This window comes from Podarcis gaigeae (genome assembly GCF_964106915.1).
Source record: "Podarcis gaigeae genome assembly, chromosome: 9".
Taxonomy (NCBI): Eukaryota; Metazoa; Chordata; class Lepidosauria; order Squamata; family Lacertidae; genus Podarcis; species Podarcis gaigeae.
In genome coordinates this window covers 80462538-80476658 of record NC_139685.1, presented here as the reverse complement: position 1 = coordinate 80476658, position 14121 = coordinate 80462538, and the positions used below count along the sequence as shown (strand labels likewise).

The 14121-nt window shown below is 48.0% G+C and overlaps 1 protein-coding gene across 3 annotated transcripts in view; it reads left to right on the top strand.

The window, feature by feature from the left end:
• Positions 1-14121, top strand: part of LOC310852048 (maestro heat-like repeat family member 5) — a 39698-nt gene that overhangs the window by 11141 nt on the left and 14436 nt on the right. For all 3 annotated transcript variants that reach the window (XM_083754759.1, XM_083754758.1, XM_083754757.1), the window contains exons 9-17: positions 1594-1713; positions 2603-2728; positions 7283-7405; positions 7990-8069; positions 8471-8606; positions 11132-11227; positions 11703-11807; positions 12822-12957; positions 13487-13602. In XM_083754759.1, the coding sequence (XP_083610885.1) occupies positions 1594-1713; positions 2603-2728; positions 7283-7405; positions 7990-8069; positions 8471-8606; positions 11132-11227; positions 11703-11807; positions 12822-12957; positions 13487-13602 (1038 nt within the window). The remainder of the gene's footprint in view (positions 1-1593; positions 1714-2602; positions 2729-7282; positions 7406-7989; positions 8070-8470; positions 8607-11131; positions 11228-11702; positions 11808-12821; positions 12958-13486; positions 13603-14121) is intronic.

Below are 14121 nucleotides of genomic sequence, written 5' to 3'. Positions count from 1 at the left end.
GGGACCCAAGGCTAAAGCTGGGCCATTGGCACAGCTCAGTAATCCAAGAGGAAAGCAAAAGGTGAGAGGTTTCCAGCCTCCTCCTTGTTCACAGGACCAGCAGAAGGGAGTTCTCTGAAGGGCAAGGCAATGGGAAATGCAGCAGTCAAGCTGGAAAGTAGCTGATGGATCACCAGTTTTCAAAAAGGGCCCCAGAAGAGATCTGGGAAATGACAGGCCAGTTAGATGAATGTCTGCCCTGGGGAAACTGGTGGGAAGAATTATGAAATGTGGAATTATGAAGCAGATAGGACAAGCCTGGTTGAAACAGAACCAGCATGGCTTCTGCAAGGTTAGGTCCTGTCTCATTAACCTTTTAGCATTCTTTTATTTGTATATTTCCGTCCCACACAATTCTTATACAGTACAACTTGATTGTAAGAAAACCTTCAAACAGTTTACAAAACCTTGAGAGTTTTGTAACAAGCATACAGATAGGGGTGATTCCGTTGACATTGTGTAATTGGGCTTTCAAAGAGCTTTTGATAAAATGCTGCATCCCAGAAACCCCTGAGTAAGCTCAATAGTCATGGGATAAAGGTCCCCTTGTGGATCAATAACTGGTTAAGAAACAGGAAGCAGAGGCAGTTCTCCCATTGGAAGGAAGTAGGTGGGGCAAGCTTGTTTTCGCCTGCTCTGGAGGGTAGGGCCTATGCCAATGGACTCAAGTTACAAGAAAGGAGAGACCTCTGCTTCTTAACTTGTTCATGAAAGATCTAGAGTTGGGGATGAGCAGTGAGGTGGCCAAATTTGGGGATGAACAATGATACTATGTTATTTAGCGTGATTTTTTTTAAAAAACCACAGGATTGTAAGAAGCTGTAGAAAGAGTCTGAAATGAGTGAAATGGCAGCAAAACGGCAGGTGCAAGTATCAAGCGATGTATATTGGGGCAAAGAAGTCTAATCATGGAGTCTGAAGTGGTGGTGACTGACTAGGAACAAGAGCTGGATTTGTTGGTTTGCTCTGTTGCAACAGTCAAGAATCCTATGGCATCTGAAAGGCTGGGGCCAGAGTTTCATTGCCAGGTGCACCAAGTGAGCAGTCAGTGAGCAGGTGGAGAGCCACCTGGATAGAGTTCAAACCCTGCAACCTCAGAAGTGGTCTCCTCGCCCACTTAGGTGGCCGTTCCATGTCTCTGACTAGGTGGCCTCTGATCCATGAATGCTGATATCACAATACATTTTGGGTTAGTCCTTGGAGTGCCATCAGTCTCTTGGTCACCTTGAGAGACTTGCCTGAGAATTGTATCCTAAAAGGCTAGTGGATTTAGCAGAGATCTTTAGCGTGTTGTTTATGTCGTGTGCAGCCCTTTGCTGTCCAAGGGTGCTGATCTGCTGAAGTGCCTAAAATGTTTGCATTTATAATCATCTGTTTCTGGAACCTTTCAGAGAATCCCATTGCCTGGCTCCTCTGCCCAGGGAAGAGTTTTGTGTAACTCAGGATAAACATGGTCTGATCTGGCTCATCTACTTGTGCAGAGATGGGGCCATGTCCGGACACACCCTGCTCCCTCCTCACCCTGTTTCCTTTGGCTGGTTCCTCCTCCTTCAGGGCATTGCTTCTGCAGTTGGCTTGGCTGCGTCTCGCCACCTTGATGAGGTTTTCAAAACCTTGGAGAACTTCAGCAAGGCTTATTCCACCCATGAAACATCTACAGAAAGCAGCAGCCAGGTATTCTTTCAGAAAAGTAATACATTGCCGGGGCAGCGGGGAGGGGAGATGCTCAAGGTATTGTATTTTCCTCTCCTTTTTATATTCTTAAACAACAAAATATTTTGTTGAAATTAGACAATTTTTATTCCCAAGTATAAATATGGAAGTTATGAGTTTCTCTTGGACATGGCTATGTTGTACTTCTGCAAAGACTAGCCTACTGGTTACAGCACGAGCCTACTGCTCGTGACACAGCCAAAGTCTGGTGCTCTCACTGGTTCTCAGGGAGGGTGAGGCGACTTCTGCATTGTCGGCAAAAGTGCTTGATTGCCATTGGGTCCTCCTTGCTGCTGGCTGTGGCTTCCCAAACTCCTTGCTCTGCTCCACTCTGTTTGGCAATGTCTCTCTGTGTCGCAATGACTCCAGAACATATGAGACTGCCTTAAGCAAGTGTGGCAAGTCCTGTAATGGAGGCTTTGCGTAGTCCCTCCTGGTGACCTCTGGCTCATCATGGGCCCAAGGCTGGACAGAAGGCAGAGTGCCTGCAGGATGCATTAGACACGCAAGGCAGCTGCCCTCACCACCCTGAATTCAGCACTGTGCTGATTCATGTCATTCTCCACCCCCACCTCTGCCTGCAGTCAGAGAGGTGCTGCAGAACTTTCCACAGTCTCACCAGGGAGGCCTCTGACCTCGTTCTCCACTAGGCGGGCACTAAGGAGCCACCTCTGTCTGCAGGGATTCCAGGGATCTTGTCTTCTCAAAAAAGAAAGTCAAACTCTCTGCTGCTTGAGTGAAGGGAAGGACCTTTGGGAGAATGATAGAAGGAGGGTAATCCCATTGACTTTGGCTTCCCTGTAATGCTGGACAGGATCCTGGCAACACTGACTGTCTCCCCCACCCCCAGGACTTCAAGTGGAACACCCTTCTGCTCTGCTATGGGCAGGTGGCCCTGGGGATCAAAGATGAAGTTCTCCCGAGAGTGGACCTGATTCTGTCCAAATTGATTGAGTATTGCACCACCAGCCCAATGGTATTGTGGCCATTTTTGCCTTTACGATAAAGAGAATGGTGTTATGCACTATGTGTATCAACAAATCGCTGTATTTCGTATGTTTTAATTGTTTTCAGGTTTTTGTTTTTAATTCTATATCAATGATGTGATTTTGTGACATGGGAAGGGTGGGATTTATTTTATTTCATAACTTTTCTATACCAATTAGAATAATAGAATTGTAGAGTTGGAAGGGATCCTAAGAGTCCCCTAGTCCACCCGCTGCTATGCAGGAATCTCAACGAACGTGTCCCTGAGAGATGACCATCCAACCTCTGCTTAAATGAGATTTATATAGGTATATAAAAAAGAGTGCCTTGGAAGCCAAGATCAAGTTTTGGAGCAAGTACTCTTTGGTGAGAGAAACCCAGCAGAAATTTAAAATCACAACATATGCAAAAAAGTAATGTGTGGAAGTATAGGCTCTTAGACCTTTAAAATAGCCTCTTCTATATTTCTCCTCTCTTCCCTTAGCATAGTAAGAGACCACATGTTTAGTAGATTAAAAGGGATATTTTTACAAACTTTTCAAAGGTCAGGTTCATGTGCTTTTCCACACAGCAGTTAGAAAACACAGGCAGTACAACTTAGGTTCCAGAGTAGTGAATGTTTCTAAATTATTTGTGCAGACTCACTAGGGTGACTTGTTTCAACTACATGTTCTGAGCTTGGAGAAACCAGCTCATAACTCCTTACTGGTAAGGTTCATAATATTGATCAGTCTGACTCTGCATATATAAGGCAGCCTTTTAAGTTCCTAAAACCAAAAACCCAGTAAGAGCAAAATCAAACAATAAACAGCTGCACAGAGATATGCAGACTTTAATCTCAACAGCGGGAGGCAGTGGAGGACAGAGGTGCCTGGCGTTCTCTGGTCCATGGGGTCACGAAGAGTCGGACACGACTAAACGACTAAACAACAACAACAATCACAACAGCAAGGTCAGGTCTGGGTCTGCTTCCAGAAGGGTGGAAGAGAACCGGGTTCATGGAGATGCCAGAGCTTGGGGAATCTGGCAGCATGGAGGCCAGACTGGAATGCAAACCAGGTGACACTTGTTGCAGGGCCTCCTTAGTGGAGCTTAAATCTCAGGAGAAGGCTGTGGCATGGGGGGAGGAGGCATGGGCAGAAATAAGAGGGTCCCCTGACCTTGAGGGATCTGTGGGTAGAAACCAGCATCTTGAACTGGGTCTGGAAAACAGATCAACCTCCAGGGCAGCTGCCACCAGTTAAATACCTTTGGAGTCAGAACTAGCAGTTGCCATTGCATCAGTGACAGTGGTCAAGACCCCGTCAGGTCACTAGCAAACTGCAGAGCTGCAGAAGGATCTCTGCCAAGAAAATGGCAAAAGCAGGTTCAGTGCAAGGAAGTGTAACATAATGCCCATTGAAGCAAAACATGTGTTTTTAATGTTGTACACCACCCTGGGACCTTTTGATAAAGGGTGATATATAAATTGTAGTAGTAGTAGTAGTAGTAGTAGTAGTAGTAGTAGTAGTAATAATAGTAATGCATCAATAGGGATTGAGCTGACTGCTGGCTAGGGCTCTGGGTGGGTTGAGGGAAAAGCTCAAAGGAAACACTGGCTCCATGCTCAGCAGCTGTGGTGCCAGACATTATTCTGGTGAGACATTGAAGCTGCACCTCCTTGCCTCCCCTTTTGTTCATTCACCAGTTCAACCTGGGCACTTTCCCCCAAATTCTGAGCAGCTCCTCGTTTGATTTTCACTGCCACAAATAACTGGCTGCATCAGCCACAAACATGGCCTCTACATTACTCGCACTGGATCTTTTCAAATGAAGAATGTATTTTCTTGTTCCCTTTATTTTAACAGGTCTTTTAGGGCTTTCAGACAATAGTTGATTTTATTTGGTTAACTACATGAATTGGAAATCCTGATGCCAGATAGCAATGTGTATGCTACAAAAGGCATCACCTTAAAAGAGACTTTATTCATTTATATCTTGCTCTTCCTTCTCAAGGAGCCTGGCATGGGGCACAACATCCAAAGTACATCCAAAGCCAGCAATTACACCTCTAAAAATTGCATGAGAAGCAGCATAACAAGAGAACAGTTGAATCCCAGAGCCAATTTATGACCCAAACACTTGAGCAGGTTTTAATGTGCTTTCAACTGGTATCCAAATAATAGCAGACATACATGCCAAAGAACCGACAATGAAGGCCTCTCTTGAAAAGGTGCTTGCTATTTGCACTTCTTCAAAAGAAGTTGTATTCAATGCTCCATTAAAATATCTGTTCCCTGGTTAAAAGGGGGGAGAACTTTTAACCTGATCAAAAGCTCAACAACTATGAGCTGAACCACCCACCCACCCCCAAAATGGGAGTAGATCACTGCCAGATTTTTTTTAAAATCATATTTTATTAGATTTTACAAAAGTTAACAACAATAGAAATTAAATAAAATCGCAAAAACAACAAACACACACATCAAAAATACAAACAAAAAGACGGAAAAGAAAATAAAAACATAAAAAAGAAAATTTAGCATAAAAAAAACTCTCTTTCAAGTTAATACCCTTCCAAATCTTATTTTCCTTGCTTCCACCCGCCTTCCTTTCTTGTATTCCACTTTAAAAATTAATTCAGCAATATCATATTATTCAAATTCATCCTTTATCCTTCCCTTTGTACTCTTATTTATCTTAATCACTAGAACCCCTTCATTTCATTTTCAATGCCTTCAACATTCATAAATTTTACAATGTTTTTGTAAATAAACTTTAAATTTCTTCCAGTCCTCTTCCACCTGCTCTTCTCCTTGATCTCGGATTCTGCCGGTCATTTCTGCCAGTTCCATATAGTCTATTACTTGCATCTGCCATTCTTCCAGGGTGGGTAGGTCTTGTGTCTTCCAGTGCTTTGCGATGAGTATTCTTGCTGCTGCTGTAGCATACATAAAAAAAGTTCTATCCTTCTTTGGCACCAGTTGGCCGACCATGCCCAGGAGAAAGGCCTCTGGTTTCTTTAGGAAAGTATACTTAAATACTTTTTTCAGCTCATTATAGATCATTTCCCAGAAGGCCTTAATCCTTGGGCAGGCCCACCAAAGGTGAAAGAATGTTCCTTCCGTTTCTTTACATTTCCAACATTTATTATCGGGCAAATGATAGATTTTTGCTAGCTTGACTGGGGTCATGTACCACCTGTAAATCATTTTCATAATATTCTCTCTTAAGGCATTACATGCCGTGAATTTCATGCCGGTGGTCCACAACCGTTCCCAGTCAGCAAACATAATGTTATGACTAATGTCTTGTGCCCATTTTATCATAGCAGATTTAACCGTTTCATCCTCAGTATTCCATTTCAACAGCAGATTATACATTCTCGACAATACCTTATGTCACTGGTTTCTAACAATTCTAACAATATGGTTTTTGAACGCCTTATGTGCTTTGTCCTTACCGTACCACAAGTGTGCATGCCATCCAAAAACATTATCATGTCCTTCCAAATCAAGAGTGTCTGTCAGGGGCTCAGGAGCAGAGGCACAGGGAAGAGGGGAAATGGAGAGCGAAGGGGAAGAATCCGAGGGGAGCGTAGGAGAAGAGGACAGTGGTCCGAGGGATTCCATGAGCCCCTCCAGCGAATCGGAAGATTCACAGAAGGGGGCGCCAGTGGCCAGGGGCAGGGGGTTCCCAGGGGGAACGCCCCAGGAGCAAGGGGGCAGCAGGGATTCTCAGAGCAGTAGTTGGAAATCAGGACCAGCTTCCCCACCAGAGCAGAGTGGGGGGGAAGGTTCCCAAGTATCGGGGTCAGTGCATTCCCCAACAGGAAGAGAAGACGAGGCAGGGCTGACCACGCCTCCGTCGGAGAGTCGGGCAACGGAGGGGAGGTCAGATCCAGCCAGTGTCCCGGAAGAGGGAAGCAGTGACAGAAGTAGTGTAACGGTTAGGAGAAAGGTCACTGGGTTGGCGTGAGAGGCAAGTTCAAATGTACAGGAGCGCGAGACAGCAGAGAATGAGGATTGGGAACCGAGTCCTAAAGCCCGACGGAGGCAGGGGGAGGAGCTAAGCGACTCAGCGTCGGAAGAGTCCAGAAAGGGCAATGCCCCAGCGGGCAGGAGGACCCAGAGGAGCAGAGAGCAGCGGAAAAGGTGGAGCAGGGCTAGGATCTTAAACTGGTGTCAGAGGGGAGGAGACTCAGACGGGACTTCGCCGATCTAGGGGTTAAGACGTAGGGCTGCACGCTGTGGCTTTGAAATGGAAACTGAACTTCAATAAAGACTTTTATACATTACCACAGCCTAGCGTTGGTCCTCTGTGAGCTGGGACCTAGAGGCAGCTCTGACAGTGTCTGTATTCTCAAGAAGTAACCATTCCTTCAGCCAGCAAAAAGCTGCTGCCTCATAATATAGTTTAAAGATTTTAATTCAGAAAGTAGATCACAGCCTCTTGGGAGCTGGCCACCCCGCTAGAGAATATCTTGCCTACAAAAGAGGCTTACATAAGGGTTCAGCATTGTTTGATAATGAGTGTCTGTTTTTTGCTCTGGGTTTGGGTTTAGACCATAAGCCTGAAGAAAACCTTTTTGATTGCGGTGCTGATGTTCCTTGAAGCCGTTTCTGCAACAGGAAAAGCACACAGCCTTCGAGTGTACATGAAATCCCCCCTCGTGGAATGCCTGATAGTAAGTCAGCTGCACACTCCGTATCCAGAAACCTGTAGTAAGTGAACAGACTAATCTGGTTGCTTCTCTAGACTTGCTACACCTATAAGCTGGTGGTCTGAGGAAGCATCCTCCCTGATCATCGCAGTGGTGGGTCCTCACCAAGTCTCTGCCCAGTGCCTGGCCACTGATCCAGAGACAGTTTGGGGTAGGACACAACCCAAACCCATAAAGTTCACTGGGCTGATTTGGGCCAGCTCTGTCCAGCTCACAGGTTGTTTGTTGCAAGTGGTCAAGAGAAGTCACAGTGCTACTTTGTTCTGCCATGGTAAGACCCCACCAGGAGTCCCCGGTCCACATCTGGGTGCCACAACTCAGGAAGGATATTGACAAGCTAGAACATGTTCAGAGGAGGGTGACCAAGATGATCAAGGGTCAGGAAGCCAAACCTTATGAATAACGGTTGAGGGAGTTGGGTTGTATTTAGCCTGGAAAAGAGAAGAGAGAAGTGACAAGAGGTGACAGAGCAGTTCTAGGTCTGCCTGCCAGGGTGCCTGCCATGCTCAGTGATGCCACTCACACTGTGTCCCTGCAATGACTGGCAGGTGCTGATTGAGAGAGAGCCCATCCATGCCCTGACGGACACCGTGCGCCAAGACGCCATGTACATCGTGACACAACTCAGGTAGGGGCAAAACGATGCTGGGGGGGGGGTAAAATTCAGGACTGCTCCCCTGACTGAAAGTGGAAGGGGGGATGTGCTGAGTGGGTCCCTCCTCAGAGACTGGTGAACTTGCCTGTGTGACTGGCCCAGACAGGCAGAGGGGAGGGGCCCCTGGCAACCTCTGAGGGAAGATGCTGGAGATCAAGCCTTCTACATGCCAGGCACATGCCCTCAGAGCTGAGGGGTTCCCTGCCTTGCTACCATCCTTGACTGCAGCTGCAGGGTGCTTAGGAGCCCCAAGGTGCCTTTGTCGGACTGATATGGACGTGAATCGAAGGATGTGACTCAATCAACTTGAGCACAACCATCATTTCACCATTTGCTGCCACAGATTAATCTCAGGTGTGTTTCTTTTTCCTCAGCAAACTGAAGCCTCCCCTTGAGGCAGAGAAGAAGACCAGCCTCCTCTGTGCTTCCTTCCAAAGCATGTTTTGCTTGGCCCCCTTGGAGCTCCTGGAAGGGCAAATTGCGGCAGATGAGCAGGCAGACAGCGTCAAAGTGAGCCCTTCCCTTTGCCATCTCACTTGCATTGCAACATAGTTTCCGGATGAGAACTGCCCTGGAATTTACAATGAGCAGATGAGAGATCTGGCAAATCCCAACCAACTGTGCATGCAAATTTATGCACGTCTGTTTGCGTGCCTCCACTTCCCATTGGCTGCTGCCATTGCATTCCCAGGGCTGAGCATGGTGCTCTTCTGGCAGTCATGCCCCAGGTGCTTATGGGGTGCGCCCCCCAGGCTCTGCCTTGCCTGGCCTCTTTGGCTGGAATTGCAGCTCCTTGAGCTGCCTGGCTTTTGACCCTGGTGGGTTTTGACCTTGTGCTGGCTTGGGGTGGTTTTGTGATGTTTTTGTACAGGTCGGCTTGTTTTCTCTTTGTACCAATTGCTTTTAGCTGCATTTTACTGTTTAAAACTTGTCAGTAGTTGTCTGGCAGTGGCCACCAGCCAAATGGATGAAAGTGCTTGTGCTGAAGGAGCAGATCTCTCCCCACACAGGAAAGGGGCCCTCTGACAGCACCCTCTGCATGCGGCCCTGGAAGCACCTTGGCTGCCATTTTAGAACTTGTCATTTGGATCAATCTTCATATCAAGGGCTCCTCATGGGCGCAGGACAGGAAACATGGGGAGCTGTGCTGCCCCACTGCATCTCCACCCTCACGCCCACCCATCCGCCACCAACACCAGAGCACACAAAACTGCTCCAGGCTCCATCAGTGAATTGAGAAGCTCCTCCTCTGTGCAGAATGGTCTCTATATGGCTGCTTTGTGGGTGGCATGGAGCTGCAGTTTGCTTATTGGGTGGGGAGAGGCCTGTGCCAGCTCTCTCGCCCTCCGTAGTCAAAGAGCTGGCAGAAAGGAGCCAACAGCCAGACGCCCCTTACCTTTTCCTCCTCTACTCTGGCTAGTCCAGGCAGAGAAATGACTTCTTGGGATAATGACCAGGCCCCAACCCCATGTGGCAAGGGGGGTGGGTGTCAGCCAGGCTGTTTTATCTCTCTGGTGTGAGACTCCAGGGTCCTGAGGCTTATACAAGGCTTGCATTTCCTTTTGGAAATGAGGCACAGCAAAGTCTATGGAGTCTTTATGATTTGTTGTTGTTGTTTAGTCATTTAGTCGTGTCTGACTCTTTGTGACCCCATGGACCAGAGCACACCAGGCATTCCTGTCTTCCACTGGTTCCCGCAGTTTGGTCAAACTCATGTTGGTAGCTTCGAGAACACTGTCCAACCATCTCGTCCTCTGTCACCCCCATCTTCTTGTGCCCCCCATCTTTCCCAGCATCAGGGTCTTTTTCAGGGAGTCTTATCTTCTCATGAGGAGCCAAAGTATTGGAGCCTCAGCTTCAGGATCTGTCCTTCCAGTGAGCACTCAGGGCTGATTTCCTTCAGAATGGATTGGTTTGATCTTCTTGCAGTCCATGAGACTCTCTCTTTTTTTTATAATATTTTTTATTAAGGATTTTACATTACAAAAAGTAAAAAAAAAAAAAACAGAAAAAAGAAAAAATATCCAACAAAAATTGTTAAAAATAACCAATCTTTCCATCTCCTTATTTTTCATTTACTTGTTTCTCGGACCTCCTCATACCACCCTTTTTTGTATTCCAAATCAAATTATTAATTCAACAATTTCTTTCCCTCTTTTTGTTACCCAGATCTTATTCTTAAATTATTACAATCTTAGATTTTTACTTATATAAACCCATTTTTTCATATTCTTTTAACCCATCACAGCTAGAAACCACTTAGTTCCAATGCAGTCCATGGGACTCTCAAGAGTCTCCTCCAGCACCATAATACAAAAGTATCAGTTTTTCGGCGATACATACATACATACTGGGACAACCATAGCTTTAACTATACAGACCTTTGTTGGCAAGGTGATGTCTCTGCTTTTTAAGAAGCTGTCTAGGTTTATCATTGCTTTTTCACCAAGAAGCAGGCGTCTTTTAATTTTGTGACTGCTGTCACCATCTGCAGTGATTATGGAACCCAACCAAGAAAGTAAAATCTCTTACTGCCGCCATTTCTTCCCCTTCTATCTTTATGGTATATGGTTCATTTACCCATGTACACAACCTGAGCTCCAGAGATCTTGCTTCTCCAATAGGCGCAATAGCTTTGGATCCAAAACAGAAATCAGCCCTGCTCTCTGACTCCTTCCTACAGTTGTCACAGGCTTTGTCAGCACATCACAACTCTGTCCCCTGCTAACTACCTCTTTAGGCTTTGTTTCCTGAATGACCCACACTCAGGAAGCGATGACCAATTTGGCCTGGCTTGTATTGTTAACATAACCACTTTATCCAGGGGTTCAGTGCCTGGAACAGTTTAACTCGCCCAAGCCTGACTCATTCTGTTATTGTATCCAGGGATTTAGGATGTCTTGCACCCCACAAACTCTTAGCAAGGGGTAGGTAGGTAGGTAGGTAGATCACACACAGAGAGAGAGAGAGAGCCCCCATGCCTCTTTTCTGTTGGGCTGTGCAAGGTTAATGGCAGCTGCCTCTTTCTGCTCCAGGGACTCTACTTCCAGACCATCAGCAGCTTTGAAGAGATGTTGCAGGCCCTGCTGCTGGAAAACCGAAGCCCAAGTGAGCTGGAGCACATGATGGAGGTATGACTGAATGCAAAGGAATGCAATGGTGGTGAGGCAAGCAGCATGATCCTTTGCATGCTCATCAGCATGGGAGCTGGTGCCAGAGCCCCTCACCTGCCCGCCTCCCTGGGCACCAATGCTGGGGGTGTGCGGCTAGAGAGGGGGCAGCGGAAGGAGCTCTGGTGCCTTTGCCAAGTGCTGGCACCTCTTGTAGTTCTCAGGCTCTCTCCTCTTAGGCCACACATCACAGGATGCCAAGCAGATCTCTGAAGGGGGCAGGGGGTGTTCAGAGACATGTTTAGTGACATAAATCATTTGTTTTCTAAGATGCAGAGGTGACTGCTAATATGCTAACAGGAACAAACACACACCCAATAATTGGTCCTGCTAATTCTGCAAAATCTGATGGAAGAGAAGCGCTGTCTGCAACCCTCAACTTCAGTCCCAGACTTCAGCCAGGACACATTTCCTGAATTTCCCCTTTGTCTTCCAGCTCATGGAGCCCTGGATGAAGGCAAAAGTCAACCATGTGCGAGAGAATGCTGTGGAGACAGCCATGAAGCTCTTGAAATTCGTCGCTACACATTTCCACTCAGACGTGAGTATCAGCAAAGTCTCCTTGGGCCCAGAATAGGCCTCTCTTCCTCACGCACTCCCAGCCAGAAGCCCAGCAGGGACAGCCCTAGGGCTACTGAGCCCCTTCCTCATTGCCCCCTTTGTCCACATATGGCACGGTGCCCCCTGGAGCCCATTGCAGCGCCTGGCAGAAAGGGGCAGAGGAAACCTTGGCTCCCTAGGGAGGAAAACAGGGCCAGGATGGTGCTGGGCTGTTTGCTCCAGCCCCGCATGGCCTGAGGACTCTTCTGCCCCCCTTCAGTGGGAATTGCAGAAGATGTTTCCACAGCGGTGGCTGCAGCATCCAGACAAACCTCCAACACTGTCAGGGGCGTTCAGGAGAGTTAGCTCTCTTGCACGACCAGGACCGGACTTTTCTGTGGTGGCTCCCCAACTGTGGAATGCTCCCCCCCTGAGAGGCTCACCTGGCAACATCATTGGATGTCTTTACATGTCCTCTTTACCCAGGCCTTCACCATTAAGCAATCTATGGCCTGTTACATGTGGGTGGGTGCTATTATGATTATTTTATTATCATGCTGTGTTTTATTATGCTCTGTATTATTATTTTTTATTATGCTGTGTAAATTAAGTTCTTAATATTGTACACTGCCCTGGGATCTTTGAATAAAGGGTGGTTTATAATTTGAATTAGTAATAATAAGATGATGATGGTGATGGTGATGGTGATGGTGATGATGATGATGATGATGACTCAGGGCGTTGGTAGAATCCATGAAGGCCTCTTTGGACTCTGCATGGGTTTGTGGAGGGGGGAGGTCAATGCTCCCCTCAAGCAGACACACTCAGACTCCCCTGGCATTTCTCCTGAGCACGCATGGCATTGATCCTGCTCAAGCTGCTTCCAGACATGTGTCCTGTGGCGGTTGGGTCGCCGCAGTGGGCATCCCAGTCCATGCACAACAGCAGGCAGCACCACCTTGAAGCCCGGAGGGTGCCTTGCCAGCAGCTCCTTCCCTTCCCTTCTGTAAATCAGTTCTCAGGGGAATTCTGCAAGTTGGCTCATCTGACAGCTGTCCTGATTACTCTGTGCAATGATCCGGTGCAGCGTATCAGTTCCTTTGCGGTGCAAGGAGTCAGTTGCCTCTATGAGGTCCTGCTGCGTCGGCAAGGTAAGACATGGGGGATCTGCCACCGCCACCACATCTTTTTAGCTGTGCTTCCTGAATTGCAGGGGACTGGGCTAGATTGCCCTTGGCATTGCTCCCAATGCTACAATTCTGTGATTCTTTGCTGCTGTGCCCAGATAGTGAGTGAGCCAGAGCCCACAGTTGCCCATCGCACCTGCAGGGGGCGAGGGGGTGTCAGCCGTGTCAGACTGATTTCTTAAAGACCACCCTTTGGGTCCAATCCACATTTACATTGGTGTTTAGGGCACTAAATGACTCGGGCCCCAAATACCTGGAAGGCTGCCTCCTTCCGAGATGTTGCGTGGAGGGAGCCCTCTTGGTAGTTCCTCCACCTGCAGAAGCTGGAGGCTTGGCCTGGGAGAGGGTCTTCTGTGTGGCGGCCCCTAAATTGTGGAAGTCCCTCCCTGCAAGGGTGTGCCTGCCTGGCATCTTCAATATGCAGCTTCTGGCAAATGCTGAAGTCGCTGCTGCCCAGAGTAGTCTTCTCCTTTTCCCTCTGTTCCTTCAACAGCGCTGAAGAAGAGCAAGCAGAAGAGGATGAGGTGGTCAGTGAGGAGGTACTCGAGGTCCCAGGAAGAGGATGGCTTTTCTTTTCTGATTCCAGAGAGCAGCTGGCACATGGCCATGGTATGGTGACAAGTCCCCTGGCGCACAGAGGGACAGACAGCTCAGCCATGGCGGCTGGTTTCAGAATCCAGCTCTGCGTGTCACCCAGACAATTCCCCCAGCCCTAGAAAGTGTGTGTTGGCAGCAACTATCAGGGGCCTCTGCAAAAGCAGCAGGGGGCCTCTCAGGATGCGTTGCCCCCTGCACAGCAGAGCAGGGACCGGGCACAGACACACAAACCCATGCCACCCCCTGTGGAGCCATGAGAGTGGGTCATGGTGGTGACAGCAGGGGTGCAAAGCCAGCATTAAGGACCACAAAAAATGTTGGACATGATCTCTGATCTATAGGAGGGAGGAGGGAGGTTCAGGTGGTGCCCTGCAGGTGCCCTGCACCAAGTGCCCCCCCCAGGCTCCAGACCCCTGGGCTTCTGTGCATGGGCTCCAACTGAATCCCATGCCAGCCCCACCCCAATGGCATGGATCCCTGGTGGTGATGTGGGGAGAGGGGCCTGGCACTTGCCTGCAGCCAACAAAAAAC